Raw genomic sequence first — 18,886 nt, 5'->3', positions numbered from 1 at the left:
TCAGTGTCACATGATCTTCAGAAATCATTCTAATATGCTGATTTGCTGCTCGAGAAAATCAATATTTAAAACAGCTGAGTATATATTTTTTCAGGCTTCTTTGATGAATAGAAAGATCCAAAGATCAGCATTTATCTGAAATAAAAAAGCTTTTGTAACTTTATACACAACACCGTTCAAAAACTTGGAGTCAGTATAGTTTCTTTTCGGGGGGGGGGTTATAGAAATTAATAAAGATGAATGAATGAATGAAGCATCTGCGTGACAGATGCTTTAAATTGATCAAGCATGATAATAAAGACATTTATAATGTTACAAAAGATTTCTATTTCAGATAAATGCTGTTCTTTATTATAATATTATAAAAACATAATAATAATAATAATAAATGTTTTTTTGAGCATCAAGTCAGATTTCTGAAGGATCATGTGACTGGAGAAATATTCAGCTTTGAAATAAAGTACATTTTAAAATATATTCAAATAGAAAGCATATTTCAAAATTTGACTGTTTTTGCTGTATTTTGGATCAAATAAATGCAGGCTTGGTGAGCAGATGAGCATTCTTTAAACTACATTGAAAATCTTACTGATCAAAAACTTTTGACTGGTACTGTGTGTTCAGAAATAATATATAATGCTAAATCTAGACAGTTTCAGGTCGACTCATAAAGCTCTTCTGACTGTCAGTATAACGGCAGTAATAGATGATTATTAACAGTAAATGAAAACAGCAGCAGCTTTCAGTCATAACAGTTCTGCACAGCGTTCTGCTTTTCCTTGCTTTTCTATGTGAACATGCGCTCGTCTAAAAACGCAGTGTTTGAGTTAAACAAGCTCAGCTGGCGTTTTCCCGCTTCTGGTGTTCTTCGGGATAAACACGTTCTGTGTGAATATCAGTGCTAGTGATATGTTCTTCATAGAGCGACACAAGCGAGATTAAAAAAATAAAAACATGGCAAAGCATGAGTTTGGAATGAGTGGATAAAATCACGGAAACACTGACAGCGATGCAACTGTGTCCTTTCTCCTTCTCTGTCCTGCCGTCTCTGCACAGATTCCCTCTGCAAGTCTGCACTAGCTGAATACTTCTGTTCATCTCTCTCTGTGTCTCTGTGCCTCATGGGCATGCAGGTGTGCCCGCGTATCTCTCTATCCTGCAGTCATTCTCTCTCTCTCTCGCTGATTATTAGCTGTCCTTCAGTGCAGCTTTAGGCCACATATAATCATCGTTTACACAGTAGCACACAGTGTGTTCGTGTGGCTTTGGATGATCCCTGAATTAAAGTCATCGCGACACTGTTTGTAACACATCTTGACATTTCAGAGTGGAAACGGATTCTTGTTTATCCTGCAAAAATGTATTTTACCTACAGCAAATTGACTGGGCTGGTGGTTTAAAAAAGTTGTTTCAGAGAAGGACGCTATGTTTTAATAATAACTTCACTGATAAATCATTCAGAATGAGCATGAAGATGCATGCAGTAAATATAGCTTTCATTTTGATTAATTTTGGCATTCAAGCTCAAAGGTTAATCATGGGAATGAACTTGCTATGAACTACACCTTACATAACACAACGCTGACCCCACACTGACCCCAGTGCTGACCCTTGACCTCTCTAACGTCAAGGCAGATTCACACTGAACCTTTAGGCTCATTTCTGTCTTGACAGGCTGTTCAGAATGAAGCGATGTGTTAGGTTTGTGTGAACATTCATATTGCAGTGAAACTGAGTTTGTTTTTTGTATTATATGTCTCTTTCAAACTTGTGATGTGATTCAGAGTTTAAGGTACATATGAAACAATTTGCTGAACCGACTGACTGAACAGGCTTCATTTTGGACAAATAAAGGAAAAAATGTAGACATTTAGAAACTTATGTCAAGAAGTTAAAAATTTGTCATTAAATTTCACAACTAAACAAATCGTGAAATGAAGCAAGATTAATCACAGCACACATTAAAGTCATACTGAAGTATTATACATGTGAATTAACAGCTGCTAATGTTATTTGTTACATATTTAAATATTGACCGTTATCTGAGCATTATTTATTAGTTACATTCAGTTAATTAGTTGTGTTCTGGCTAAATGTGAATGAAACATTGACAAAACAAACATTTAGTATTCATGTTTTCAGGTGATCCACGGATTAACGTTTTGTTAAGGTTCACATCAAGAACAATAACTATAACCATAAAGTTTTAATTAGTGCTGTCAAATGATGAATCGCATCTAAAATAAAAGCTTTTGTTTACATAATAAATGACTGTGTACTGTATATATTTATGTATACTGTATATAAATACAAGCACATGCATGTATATATTTAAGAAAAATATGTTATGTTTATATATCAAATATAAACATTTTGACCTTTGACCTTCACTGCATCACGACCAGTTCACAGGTGATGTAGCAGAATGTGATTGTTCTTTCAGTCGTTCGTGCAAACAGCTTGAATTTCATTTCACAGACAGCACAAGGCTGTCACAGACTTCTGAAAGCACACGTTCCTAATATGTATAGACTTGACAGAGCATGGCATTGTGGGTAAAAGCAAAGCTAGGCATCTGAGAGTGAAAGACAAATGCAGAGAGTTTCAGCTGAACATGTTACAACAGGAACAGCAGAACGCATACATGACGTCAAGCTATTCTATACGCTGTTCTCTCCTGTGTTTAATGCTGTTCTGTTGCTCTTGATTTGAATGTTTCTCTGCAGGCGAGAGCATCTTTCATCTGGTTCAGAGGCGGCTCAGGATCATCACGAGGGAATCAAACACAGTATTGTTGTAGCAGAAACATCTGACAGTCCCAAACTGAAATAAAGACGTTCGTGAGCACTCTGAGTGTTTGTGTCATTCATCCTTTGAGCTGAGCGTGAACTTTCAGACCGCAGCCCTTGTGCTGGTATTTATTGTGTCGTAAGCACCGATCTGCTGCTGCTGTCGTTTCATCCGGTGTTTGTTCTGTCTGTCTCTTCAGTGGACGTGTTCACATGTAGAACTCCAGCCATCGCCGATATCGTGATTCTGGTGGATGGATCGTGGAGCATCGGCAGAATTAATTTCCGTTTGGTGCGGATGTTTCTGGAAAGTCTCGTCAGGGCCTTTGCGGTTGGATCTGAACACACACGTGTTGGTGCGTCTGTAGTCTCTTGTTTGTTTGTTTCTTTCTTGTGTGTTTGTGCTGTGTGTTGGTGTGTTAATAGTGTGTGTGTGTTCAGGTTTGGCACAGTACAGCGGGGATCCACGGATTGAGTGGCATCTGAACACTCACAGCACTAAAGAGGCCGTGATCGACGCTGTGAAGAATCTGCCTTATAAAGGAGGAAACACACTCACAGGTTCATACACACACACTCACACACATGTTTGTTTTTGTGAAAAGTGGGGACATCCCATAGGCGTAATGGTTTTTATACTGTACAAACTGTATGTAACTAAATTATTTCAAACAGAAAACAAGATTATTTTGCTTACCCCATTGGCAGATTATTTTGCTTGTTTCGAGCAAAAATTCATTTAATTTTGACTTGTTTTTGCTGAAAACAAGACAATAATTTTTACTTATTTTACTTTAAGAATTTTTTGATATTTTAGCTGGAAACAAGACAAAAAATCTAAGTAAGAAAAGCATTTTTTGCAGTGAAGTCACCTTCTCCTTGTAATACCTGTCATACCCTTGTCATTATACAAATTCATGTCCTCATTTGTCACAAAAACGCGTGCACGCACACACACACACACACACACACACAACACACACACACTCAAACAATCATGCTCATATACTGTACACACTCACACAAGCTCACAATCATATAGACACACAAACTCACACTCATTCTCACACTCACACAAACTCACACTCATACACACTCACACTCATTCTCACACTCATATACACACTCACACAAACTCACACTCATACAAACTCACACTCATTCTCACACAAGCTCACACTCATACACACTCACACTCATTCTCACACTCACACAAGCTCACACTCATACACAATCATATACACACTCACACAAACTCACACTCATACTCACACTCATATGCAAACTCACACAAACTCACACTCCTACACACACTCACACAAACTCACACTCATACACACTCACAGAAGCTCACACTCAAACAAACTCACTCACACTCACATAAACTCACACTCACAAACTCACATGAACTCACACTCACAAACTCACATGAACTCACACTCATACACACTCACACTCATTCTCACACTCATATACACAACTCACACAAACTCACACTCATACACACTCACACAAACTCTCACTCATACACACTCACACTCATTCTCACACTCATATACACACTCACACAAACTCACACTCATACACACTCACACTCATTCTCACACTCACACAAGCTCACACTCATACAAGATCACACTCATACACACTCATATACACACTCACACAAACTCACACTCATACTCACACTCACACAAACTCACATTCATATGTAAACTCACTCATACACACACTCACACAAACTCACACTCATATACACACTCACACAAACTCACACTCATATACACACTCACACAAGCTCACACTCATATACACACTCACACAAACTCACACTCATATACACGCTCACACAAACTCACACTCATATGCAAACTCACTCATACACACACTCACGCAAACTCACACTCCTATACACACTCACACAAGCTCACACTCATACACACTCACAGAAGCTCACACTCACACAAACTCACTCACACTCACATAAACTCACACTCACAAACTCACATGAACTCACACTCATACACACTCACACTCATTCTCACACTCATATACACACTCACACAAACTCACACAAACTCTCACTCATACACACTCACACTCATTCTCACACTCATATACACACTCACACAAACTCACACTCATACACACTCACACAAACTCACACTCATACACACTCACTCATTCTCACACTCACACAAGCTCACACTCATACAAGATCACACTGATACACACTCATATACACACTCACACAAACTCACACTCATACTCACACTCACACAAACTCACACTCATATACACACTCACACAAGCTCACACTCATATACACACTCACACAAACTCACACTCATATACACACTCACACAAACTCACACTCATATGCAAACTCACTCATACACACACTCACACAAACTCATACACACTCACACAAACTCACACTCATATGCAAACTCACTCATATACACACTCACACAAACTCACACTCATATACACACTCACACAAACTCACACTCATATGCAAACTCACTCATACACACACTCACACAAACTCACACTCATACACACTCACACAAACTCACACTCATATGCAAACTCACTCATATACACACTCACACAAACTCACACTCATACACACTCACACTCATTCTCACACTCACACAAGCTCACACTCATACAAGATCACACTGATACACACTCATATACACACTCACACAAACTCACACTCATACTCACACTCACACAAACTCACACTCATATACACACTCACACAAGCTCACACTCATATACACACTCACACAAACTCACACTCATATACACACTCACACAAACTCACACTCATATGCAAACTCACTCATACACACTCACACAAACTCATACACACACACAAACTCACACTCATATGCAAACTCACTCATATACACACTCACACAAACTCACACTCATACACACTCACAAACTCACACTCATATGCAAACTCACTCATACACACACTCACACAAACTCACACTCATACACACTCACACAAACTCACACTCATATGCAAACTCACTCATATACACACTCACACAAACTCACACTCATACACACTCACACTCATTCTCACACTCACACAAGCTCACACTCATACAAGATCACACTGATACACACTCATATACACACTTACACAAACTCACACTCATACTCACACAAACTCACATTCATATGCAAACTCACTCATACACACACTCACACAAACTCACACTCATATACACACTCACACAAACTCACACTCATATACACGCTCACACTCATATACACACTCACACAAACTCACACTCATATACACACTCACACAAACTCACACTCATATGCAAACTCACTCATACACACACTCACACAAACTCACACTCCTATACACACTCACACAAGCTCACACTCATACACACTCACAAAAGCTCACACTCACACAAAGTCACTCACACTCACATAAACTCACACTCACAAACTCACATGAACTCACACTCATACACACTCACACACACACACTCACACTCATTCTCACACTCATATACACACTCACACAAACTCACACTCATACACACTCACACTCATTCTCACACTCACACAAGCTCACACTCATACACACTCATTCTCACACTCACACAAGCTCACACTCATACACACTCATATACACACTCACACAAACTCACACTCATACTCACACTTACACAAACTCACATTCATATGCAAACTCACTCATACACACACTCACACAAACTCACACTCATATACACACTCACACAAGCTCACACTCATACACACTCACACTCATTCTCACACTCATACTCACACTCACACAAACTCACACTCATATGCAAACTCACTCATACACACACTCACACAAACTCACACTCATATACACACTCACACTCATATACACACTCACAGAAGCTCACACTCATACACACTCACAGAAGCTCACACTCACTCACACTCACATAAACTCACACTCACAAGCTCACACGAACTCACACTCATAAACGATCACACTCATTCTCACACTCATATACACACTCACACAAACTCACACTCATACTCACACTCACACAAACTCTCACTCATACACACTCACACTCATTCTCACACTCATACACACTCACACAAACTCACACTCACACAAACTCACACTCATACGCACTCACACTCATTCTCACACTCATATACACACTCACACAAACTCACACTCATACACACACTCACACAAACTCACACTCATACACACTCATTCTCACACTCATATACACACTCACACAAACTCACACTCATTCTCACACTCACACAAGCTCACACTCATACACACTCACACTCATTCTCACACTCATATACACACTCACACAAACTCACACTCATATGCAAACTCATTCATACACACTCATTCTCACACTCACACAAGCTCACACTCATATACACACTCACACAAGCTCACACTCATACACACTCACGGAAGCTCACACTCACACAAACTCACACTCACACAAGCTCACACTCATTCTCACACTCACACTCACACAAACTCACACTCATATGCAAACTCACTTATACACACACTCACACAAACTCACACTCATATACACACTCACACAAGCTCACACTCATACACACACACTCACACTCATTCTCACACTCATACTCACACTTACACAAACTCACACTCATATGCAAACTCACTCATACACACACTCACACAAACTCACACTCATATACACACTCACACAAGCTCACACTCATACACACTCACGGAAGCTCACACTTACACAAACTCACTCACACTCACATAAACTCACACTCACGAACTCACACTCACACAAACTCACACTCATACACACTCACACAAACTCACTCACACTCACACAAGCTCACACTCATACACACTCACACAAACTTGCTCACACTCATACACACTCACACAAACTTACTCACACTCATATTCACACTCACACAAGTTCACACTCACACAAACTCACTCACACTCACACAAACTCACTCACACTCACACAAGCTCACACTCATACACATACACACTCACACAAACATGCTCATACTCATACACACTCACAGAAACTTACTCATACTCACACTCATACACACTCATTCTCACACTCATATACACACTCACACAAACTCACACTCATTCTCACACTCACACAAGCTCACACTCATACACACTCACACTCACACTCATTCTCACACTCATATACACACTCACACAAACTCACACTCATATGCAAACTCATTCATACACACACTCATTCTCACACTCACACAAGCTCACACTCATATACACACTCACACAAGCTCACACTCATACACACTCACGGAAGCTCACACTCACACAAACTCACTCACATAAACTCACACTCACAAACTCACACAAACTCACACTCACACAAGCTCACACTCATATTCACACTCACACAAGTTCACACTCACAAACTCACTCACACTCACACAAACTCACACTCATATGCAAACTCACTCATACACACACTCACACAAACTCACACTCATATACACACTCACACAAGCTCACACTCATACACACTCACACTCATTCTCACACTCATACTCACACTCACACAAACTCACACTCATATGCAAACTCACTCATACACACACGCACACAAACTCACACTCATATACACACTCACACAAGCTCACACTCATACACACTCACGGAAGCTCACACTCACACAAACTCACTCACACTCACATAAACTCACACTCACAAACTCACACGAACTCACACTCACAGAAACTCACACTCATACACACTCACACAAACTCACACTCATACACACTCACACAAACTTGCTCACACTCATACACACTCACACAAAATTACTCACACTCATATTCACACTCACACAAGTTCAGACTCACACAAACTCACTCACACTCACACAAACTCACTCACACTCACACAAGCTCACACTCATACACACTCACACAAACGTGCTCATACTCATACACACTCACAGAAACTTACTCATACTCACACTCAGAAATGCTCACACTCATATTCACACTCACACAAACTCACACTCACATAAGGTCATACTCATATGCAAACTCACACAAACTCACACTCATACACACACTCACATAAACTTGCTCACACTCATATTCACACTCTCAGAAGCTCACACTCCTATTCACACTCACAAACTCACACTCACACAAGCTCACTCCTACACATTCACACAAACTCACACTCATGTAAACTCACTCATACACACACTCATACACACTCACACAAACTTGCTCACACTCATACACACTCACACAAACTCACTCACACTCACACAAACTCACTCACACTCACACAAGCTCACACTCATACACACTCACACAAACGTGCTCATACTCATACACACTCACAGAAACTTACTCATACTCACACTCAGAAATGCTCACACTCATATTCACACTCACACAAACTCACACTCACATAAGGTCATACTCATATGCAAACTCACACAAACTCACACTCATACACACACTCACATAAACTTGCTCACACTCATATTCACACTCTCAGAAGCTCACACTCCTATTCACACTCACAAACTCACACTCACACAAGCTCACTCCTACACATTCACACAAACTCACACTCATGTAAACTCACTCATACACACACTCATACACACTCACACAAACTTGCTCACACTCATACACACTCACACAAACTCACTCACACTCACACAAACTCACTCACACTCACACAAGCTCACACTCATACACACTCACACAAACGTGCTCATACTCATACACACTCACAGAAACTTACTCATACTCACACTCAGAAATGCTCACACTCATATTCACACTCACACAAACTCACACTCACATAAGGTCATACTCATATGCAAACTCACACAAACTCACACTCATACACACACTCACATAAACTTGCTCACACTCATATTCACACTCTCAGAAGCTCACACTCCTATTCACACTCACAAACTCACACTCACACAAGCTCACTCATACACACTCACACAAACTTGCTCACACTCATGTAAACTCACTCATACACACACTCATACACACTCACACAAACTTGCTCACACTCATACACACTCACACAAACTTACTCACACTCATATTCACACTCACACAAGCTCACACTCATTCACACTCACACAAACTCACACTCATACTCACAAATGCTGACACTCATATTCACACTCGCACAAACTCACTCACACAAGCTCACACTCACACAGTCTCACACTCATACTCACACTCACACAAACTCACACTCATATGCAAACTCACTCATACACACACTCACACAAACTCAAACTCATATACACACTCACACAAACTCACACTCATACGCACACTCACACAAGCTCACACTCATACACACTCACACAAACTTGCTCACACTCATACACACTCACACAAACTTACTCACACTCATATTCACACTCGCACAAACTCACACTCACACAAACTCACACTCATACACACTCACACAGACTCACACTCATACTCACACTCACACAAACTCACACTCATACGCACACTCACACAAGCTCACACTCATACACACTCACACAAACTCACACTCACACAAGCTCACACATAAACACACTCATACACACACTCACACAAACTCACACTCATATACACACTCACACATATACACACTCACAAAAACTCACACTCACACAAGCTCACACATAAACACACTCACACAAACTCACACTCATATACACATTCACTCATACACACACTCACACAAACTCACACTCATATCTAAATGATTTTCACTGTAACGCATCTGCTCGTGCATGTGTGTGTGTTTCTCCAGGTCTTGCTCTGACGTATATTCTGGAGAACAGCTTCAAAGCTGAATCTGGATCCAGGCCTGATGTTCCTAAGATTGGGATTCTGATCACGGATGGGAAATCACAGGACGATGTTATTTCTCCTGCTCAGAGACTCAGAGACGCTGGGATCGAGCTGTTTGCTATCGGTACCAGAACAAAACCAGCTCTAACTTTAATACAGTCTTGTAAATACTTTATGGCTTTCTGACTGTGTGAATCTGCAGGAGTGAAGAACGCGGATGAGAACGAGCTGAGAGCCATCGCCTCCCCGCCGGAGGAGACACACGTGTATAACGCGGCTGATTTCAGCGTGATGAGCTCCATCGTGGAGGGACTCACCAGAAGCGTCTGCGAGCGTGTCTCTGAAATCAGCAGAGAGATCAGCGGTGCGTTTCTGAGAGATTTGTGTCCTCTCTGCTCCGGGCTGATTGAGTCTCACACTCTAATGGCAGCATCTGTGACTGTCATTTCCACCGAAAATGATGAGAAACCTTTAACAAAGCTAAAACTTTAACAGCAGGTTGTATTTGTGCTTTTATACTATCCTGCTTAGGTGATTTCTCTGTGTTTTCAGGTGAGACGGATCCGTATTCCACGGGGCCACCGGATGCTCCCAGTAACCTTGTGACCTCTGAGGTCACGGCCAGGAGCTTCCGTGTGTCGTGGACTCATGCTGCAGGCCCGGTGGAGAAGTACAGAGTAGTGTATTACTCGTCCAGTGAATCCAGACCCGAGGAGGTACAGTATGTGTGTGTGTTTATACTTAAGATCTTCAGTAATGTAGTATAGCATGCCACTTTTGAGCACATTTTGGCTGGCCTCAATAATAGAAAAGGCCTCATGGTGTATCATTTTGAATATCCATCTGTGAATGTGATATTAGGAGAGCTAGTGAAAGACGCCGCTGTGCATCTGTATATGTGAATGCGGTGTGTGTGTGTGTGCAGGTGGTGGTGAACGGTGACAAGAACTCTGTGGTGTTGAGGCATCTGAACTCACTGACGGAGTATCAGATCACTGTGTTCGCCATCTACAGCAACGCAGCCAGTGAAGCGCTGAGAGGCAGCGAGACCACCTGTGAGTGTGTCTGATCTGCTATCACATCTGATCTATATAATCACATTAGATCAATCACATATGATCTATTAATACACTGTCTGATCTATAATCACATCTGATCTATATAATCACATTAGATCTATGTAATCACATTAGATCTATCACATATGATCTATTAATACACTGTCTGATCTATAATCACATCTGATCTATGTAATCACATTAGATCTATCACATATGATCTATTAATACACTGTCTGATCTATAATCACATCTGATCTATATAATCACATTAGATCTATCACATATGATCTATTAATACACTGTCTGATCTATAATCACATCTGATCTATATAATCACATTAGATCTATCACATATGATCTATTAATACACTGTCTGATCTATAATCACATCTGATCTATGTAATCACATTAGATCTATCACATATGATCTATTAATACACTGTCTGATCTATAATCACATCTGATCTATATTATAACATTAGATCTATCACATATGATCTATTAATAGACTGTCTGATCTATAATCACATCTGATCTATAATCACATCTCAAGTCAAGTCAAGTTGAGCTTTATTGTCATTCTGCTACATGTGTGGACATATAGTGGAACGAAATGTCGTGTCTCGCAGGACCACGGTGCTACATACTAGTTAGACATGAGATACACATACAGCAATGCAAATATGGGGGAAAAAAACAAAAAACACAATAGGGCTATACAACAGTTTAACCATCTGACTATACATATACTATAAATACTACTATACCTAGTTGACTACACATACACAAACTGAGACTGTACAAGAACTTTACATAAATACTGTACATGAAATAGTGCTAAAGAGATATTTGTACATGAAATTGTGCAGGAAATATATATTTTTTTACATTAAATTGTTCAGAAGAGAGATTTTGTGGGAAGCAGCGCATAGTGCAGAAGACTTAGTAGTGCAATGCTCCAGTAAACATTATTTTATAGTGCAATATTCAAGTAAACATATATTATCTTATTGAGTCTTTGTTGCAGGGAGTGTTTATAGAAAGTGTCTAGTGTGCATATAGTGGGACGAGTGCGTTACTACAGGTGGTTTGTATAGCCCACTCACCTGTGTGTAGCACACCCAGAATTGCACTTAGGAGAAATTTGTCAATAGTTATTTATAGTTGGGGGGCTGAGGTGTTCATGGTTTCAGAGCGGGACAGGGAGATTGAGTTAAGAGCTCTCACAGCCTGGGGAAAGAAGCTGTTGAGCAATCTGACAGAACGAGCTTTGATACTCCGGTACCTTTTTCCTGATGGCAGGAGCTGGAAGAGGTTGTGGGAGGGGTGGGTGGGGTCCTTCACGATGCTGGAGGCCTTGCTGGAGCATCGTGCAAGGAAAATGTCCAGGATGGAGGGAAGAGGGGCACCGATGATCTTTGCGGCAGTGTTCACTGTCCGTTGTAGGGTCTTGCGGTCAGCAGCACTGCAGTTCCCATACCAGACAGTGATGCAGCTGGTCAGCACACTCTCAATGGTGCCTCTGTAAAAGGTGGTGAGGATGGGTGGAGGGAGACTTGCCCTTTTCAGCCGACGGAGAAAGTAGAGGCGCTGTTGTCCCTTCTTGTTGAGTGACGGACGTTGGTGGTCCAGGTGAGATCCTTTGTGATGTGCACCCCAGGAATTTAGTGCTACCGACTCTCTCCACGGTTGAGCCGTCGATGGTCAGTGGGGGTGGTCAACAGAGTTTCTCCTGAAGTCCATCACAACCTCTTTGTCTTACTCACATTGAGGACAGGTTGTTAGCACCACACCATTCAGCCAGCTGTGCCACTTCCTCTCTGTAGTGCGTTTCATCGTTGTTGCTGATGAGGCCTACCACAGTTGTGTCATCAGCAAACTTGATGATGTGGTTGGAGCTGGACTTGGCAGTGCAGTCGTGGGTCAGCAGCGTGAAGAGCAGCGGGCTGAGCACACAGCCTTGTGGGGCCCCTGTGCTCAGTGTGGTAGTGCTCGAGGTGTTGCGGCCGATACGGACTGACTGAGGTCTTGCAGTTAAAAAGTCCAGGATCCAGTTACAGAGGAGGTGTTAATGCCCAGCAGGTTTAGTTTGTGGATGAGCTGTTGTGGGATTATTGTATTGAATGCTGAGCTGAAGTCGATGAACAGCATTCTTACATAGGAGTCTTTCTGTTCCAGGTGAGTAAGAGCTAGGTGGAGAGTGGTGGATATTGCATCGTCCGTGGAACGGTTTGGACGATATGCAAACTGGAATGGGTCCAGCGTGCTTGGGAGACTGGACTTGATGTGATGCATGACTAACCTCTCAAAGCACTTCATCATGATTGGGGTCAGTGCTATGGGACGATAGTCATTCAGACAGGACACATGTGACTTCTTTGGTACTGGGATTATGGAGGTGGATTTGAGACACGTGGGGACGACTGCCTGGCTCAGCGAGATGTTGAAGATGTCTGTTAAGACATTCGTCAGCTGTGCAGCACAGTCTCTCAGTACACGCCCAGGTATGTTGTCAGGGCCCGCAGCCTTCGTGGGTTAATCCTGGATAGGGTCTTCCTTACATCGGCTGGGAGAGCCAGAGTACCTGGTCGTTTGGAGATGTGGGTAGTTTCTGTGCAGGTGTGTCGTTCTGTATCTCAAATCGTGAGTAGAAGTGGTTGAGTGCCTCTGGTAGGATGTGTCATCGTCACTGGCCTGTGGCGGGCCTTGTAGTCAGTGATGGTCTGGATGGCTTGCCACAGGGTCCGAGTGTCTTTACTGTCGCTGAAGTTGTTGTTGATTTTTTTAGCATACTGATGTTTTGCCTTCTTGATGCCATGAGACAGATTGGCTCTTGCTGTTTTGAGGGCTGCTTTATCTCCTGATCTGAATGCTTCATCTCTGGTCTTTAGCAGCCCACGAACCTCTGCTGTCATCCATGGCTTCTGGTTGGCTCGTGTGGTGATGGTCTTGGTGACTGTCACATCATCTATGCACTTTTTGATGTAAGCAGTCACAGTTTCAGTGTACTCCTGTAGGTCTGTGTGGTTGTTGTAGGTGGCCGCCTCTTTAAACATGTTCCAGTCTGTGTCCTGGAAGCAGTCCTGCAGTGCTGAGGTGGCATTTTCTGGCCATACCGTGATTTGCTTTTGAACCGGTTTGGTGAGTTTCAGAAGTGGTCTGTATGCTGGGATTAGCATAACAGAGATGTGGTCCGAGTACCGAGGTGGGGCGGGTTCAGCTTTGTATGCGCCTTAACTGTTGTATAAACAAAGTCCAGTGTGTTATTTCCCTTGTTGCAAAGTTCACATGTTGGTAGAACTTTGGCAAAACTGTCTTTAAGTTTGCGTGGTTGAAGTCACCGGCTATGATGAAAAAGCCGTCGGGGTTATTTGTTTGTTGTTCGCTGATGGCGCTGTACAGCTCGCTGGCGCGCCCTTTGCGCTTGCACACGGGGATGTAAACCGCGACAATAACAATGGCCGTGAACTCCGCGGCAGATAGAACGGTCGACACTTCACAAACATAAACTCCACCAGCGATGAACAGTGTTTTGATACTAACGCAGCATTGTTACACCATTCTTTGTTGATATACACACAAGCCACCGCCGCGAGTCTTACCAGACAGTGATGAATCTCTGTCCGCCGGTAGCAGTTTAGCCTGCAACTGAATGGCGGAGTCCGGGATGTTGTCCTTTAGCCATGTTTCAGTGAAAACAAACACACAACAATCCCTTGCCTCATGCTGTGTAGACCGACTGAGTTGAATTAAGTCCAGTTTGTTGATCTGATCTATATAATCACATTAGAATACACTGTCTGATCTATAATCACATCTGATCTATGTAATCACATTAGATCTATCACATATTTACATTTACATTTACATTTATGCATTTAGCAGACGCTTTTATCCAAAGCGACTTACATTGCATTCAAGTTACAGTTTTTACATTTTATCAGCTCTTGCTTTCCCTGGGAATTGAACCCATGATCTTGGCGTTGCTAGCGCCATGCTCTACTATTTGAGCTACAGGAAAACATATGATCTATTAATACACTGTCTGATCTATAATCACATCTGATCTATGTAATCACATTAGATCTATCACATATGATCTATTAATACACTGTCTGATCTATAATCACATCTGATCTATATAATCACATTAGATCTATCACATATGATCTATTAATACACTGTCTGATCTATAATCACATCTGATCTATATAATCACATATGATCTATTAATACACTGTCTGATCTATAATCACATCTGATCTATATAATAACATTAGATCTATCACATATGATCTATTAATACACTGTCTGATCTATAATCACGTTAGATCTGTTATCACATCTGATCTAATCATTACATCTTATCTATATAATCACATTAGATATATCAAATATGATCTATTAATACACTGTGATCTATAATCACATCTGATCTATATAATCACATTAGATCTATCAAATATGATCTATTAATACACTGTGATCTATAATCACATCTGATCTATATAATCACATTAGATCTATCACATATGATCTATTAATACACTGTCTGATCTATAATCACATATGATCTATATAATCACATTAGATCTATCACATATGATCTATTAATAGACTGTCTGATCTATAATCACAACTGATCTATATAATAACATTAGATCTGTTATCACATCTGATCTAATCATTACATCTGATCTATATAATCACATTAGATCTATCAAATATGATCAATTAATACACTGTCTGATCTATAATTACATCTGATCTATATAATCACATTAGATCTATATAATAACATTAGATCTGTTATCACATATGATCTATAAATACACTGATCTATAATCACATCTGATCTATTATCACATATGATCTATTGTTACATCTGATCTGATCATTACATCTGATCTATATAATTACATTAGTCTATTATCACATGATTTATTAATACACTGTCTGATCTATAATCACATCTGATCTATATAATTACATTAGTCTATTATCACATGATTTATTAATACACTGTCTGATCTATAATCACATCTGATCTAATCATTACATCTGATCTATATAATCACATCTGGGTCTAGATTTACTAAACAGGGCTCACCTGACCAGTTTGATATGTCTGATATACACATCTGATGTTTTATTTCATGCTGAACTGATGGATTGTATATGTCTATATCTGTTTTATTGTCCTGCAGTAGTTCTTGTGTCTGTGTGGTTGTTGATTGTTGTGTTTGTTGGTCAGTGGCACTGCCGACGGTCAGTGATCTGGAGCTTCATGACATCACTCACAGCACCATGCGTGCGCGCTGGCGAGAGGCAGAAGGGGCTTCTGGGTACATGATCCTGTATGCGCCTCTGACGGAGGGCGAGCCCGCAGACGAGAAGGAGGTGGAAAACACACACACACACACACACACACACACTACAGGTCCTCTCACACAGCATACAAATGTCTGGCGTGACAATTTTAACAAAAATCAGTCTATGACACCTGACTGGTTAAGTGACTAAAGTGGTTATATTGTGAATATAGATTTTATTTAACATGTACAACTTTATTAAATTGTTTTAATAAATACATATTTTATTTTAAGAAAAAAGTTGTGTCCCCCAAATTCATGTCTGTGGTGTTACAACAATGGATGTCGCCCCTTTAAGAAAAGGAGAATTCTATTTGGGCTACTTTCTGTGTGTAAAGGTCACTGCAGGTGCTGGATGATCTGAGGGGTGCATGGGGAGTACATGAATTACTACTTAATGAAATAAATCAAATCGAAACAAAAACTTAGTGTGTTAGTTTCATTATAATCATAATCCGTGAAGATGCACTTCTCTCTAAAGGCGTGTCTAATGAGGAGATGGCGAGTCGGGATCATCAAATGACACATTTGTGTTTTATTTTAGTTATTGCTGAATAGTGTTGAACTTTCTTCTCCTGCGTCATATTCTTCATGTGATTAGTTTGAGCGGCGTCCTCTACTGTACAGACGTGAATCTACATTTCCTTCAGTCTGAGGCGGATTCACTTCACTTTTGGTGTGAAAGAGCTTTTAGATTTGTAAAAGAATAACTTTTTATATTAAAAACAAACAAGCAAAACCAGCCCAGATTAACAAAGTAACTCAAAAGTAATGTAACGCATTACTTTACATAAAAACATAATTAGTTACTTTTTTTAGGGAGTAACGCAATATTGTAATGCATTACTTTCCCCAACACTGCTAGTGAGTGTGTGTTTGTGTGTTTACAGGTTAAAGTGTCCGACTCCGTGACTCAGGTTGAACTGGAAGGTTTAACTCCTGCGACTGAATACACGGTGACCGTTTATGCCCTGTATGGAGAGGAGGCCAGTGACCCCATGACCGCGCAGGAGACCACGCGTGAGTACAAACCCCACCAATACATGAGAGAAACACCTATGTGTGCTAAATACTAGCTGGTAAAATCACCCATCTGACTCTCGCTCTCAGTCCGTCTGACTCCGGCTCGTAATCTGCGCATCTCAGACATCAGTCACAGCTCTGCTAAACTCTTGTGGGATGCAGCGTCTCGTAAGGTCAAAGGTTACCGTATCGTTTATGTGAAGACGGACGCTGTGGAGACCAATAAGGTAAGAGCGCATCCGGCCACTGTGAACTGAATTGTTGTGACGTGTCTCTGACCTTTGACCTTTGATAACCTCAGGTGGAAGTGGGTCCGGTCACCATGCTGTTACTGCGAAACCTGACCTCTCTGACGGAGTACACCATTGCCATCTTTGCCCTGTATGATGAGGGACAAGCAGAACCGCTGACGGACAGCTTCACCACCAGTGAGGACACACACGTATTCAATATCACATTAAAACTTAATCGAAATGCAAAAAAAAGTAATTCTATTTTAAATGTGTGTGTATGTTGTAGGTGAGGTTCCTCTGCCGCTGAATCTCCGCAGCAGTGACGTGTCCACCGATAGTTTCAGAGTGATGTGGCAACACGGCGCGTCTGACGTCTCCTTCTACAGACTCACCTGGAGACCTGTGGCAGGAGGAGAGATCAAAGAGGTGCACAGACCTGTCCGTCCGTCCATCCGTTTGTCTGTCTGTCTGTCCGTCTGTCCGTCTGTCTGTCTGTCTCTCTG

General features: G+C 41.2%; 1 protein-coding gene across 4 annotated transcripts in view; it reads left to right on the top strand.

Annotated features, from left to right (window-relative positions):
• col14a1b (collagen, type XIV, alpha 1b) overlaps positions 1–18,886 on the top strand; it is a 60,791-nt gene that overhangs the window by 10,828 nt on the left and 31,077 nt on the right. For all 4 annotated transcript variants that reach the window (XM_058753528.1, XM_058753527.1, XM_058753529.1 and 1 more), the window contains 11 exons: positions 2,990–3,145; positions 3,231–3,350; positions 10,654–10,818; positions 10,897–11,058; positions 11,247–11,410; positions 11,620–11,749; positions 17,010–17,155; positions 18,018–18,147; positions 18,238–18,377; positions 18,452–18,578; positions 18,670–18,809. In XM_058753528.1, coding sequence (XP_058609511.1) covers positions 2,990–3,145; positions 3,231–3,350; positions 10,654–10,818; positions 10,897–11,058; positions 11,247–11,410; positions 11,620–11,749; positions 17,010–17,155; positions 18,018–18,147; positions 18,238–18,377; positions 18,452–18,578; positions 18,670–18,809 — 1,580 coding nt within the window. The remainder of the gene's footprint in view (positions 1–2,989; positions 3,146–3,230; positions 3,351–10,653; positions 10,819–10,896; positions 11,059–11,246; positions 11,411–11,619; positions 11,750–17,009; positions 17,156–18,017; positions 18,148–18,237; positions 18,378–18,451; positions 18,579–18,669; positions 18,810–18,886) is intronic.

Source organism: Onychostoma macrolepis, chromosome 19 (genome assembly GCF_012432095.1).
Source record: "Onychostoma macrolepis isolate SWU-2019 chromosome 19, ASM1243209v1, whole genome shotgun sequence".
Classification (NCBI taxonomy): Eukaryota; Metazoa; Chordata; class Actinopteri; order Cypriniformes; family Cyprinidae; genus Onychostoma; species Onychostoma macrolepis.
The sequence above is the reverse complement of the archived record's forward strand: the minus strand, read 5'-3'. Positions and strand labels throughout refer to the sequence as shown.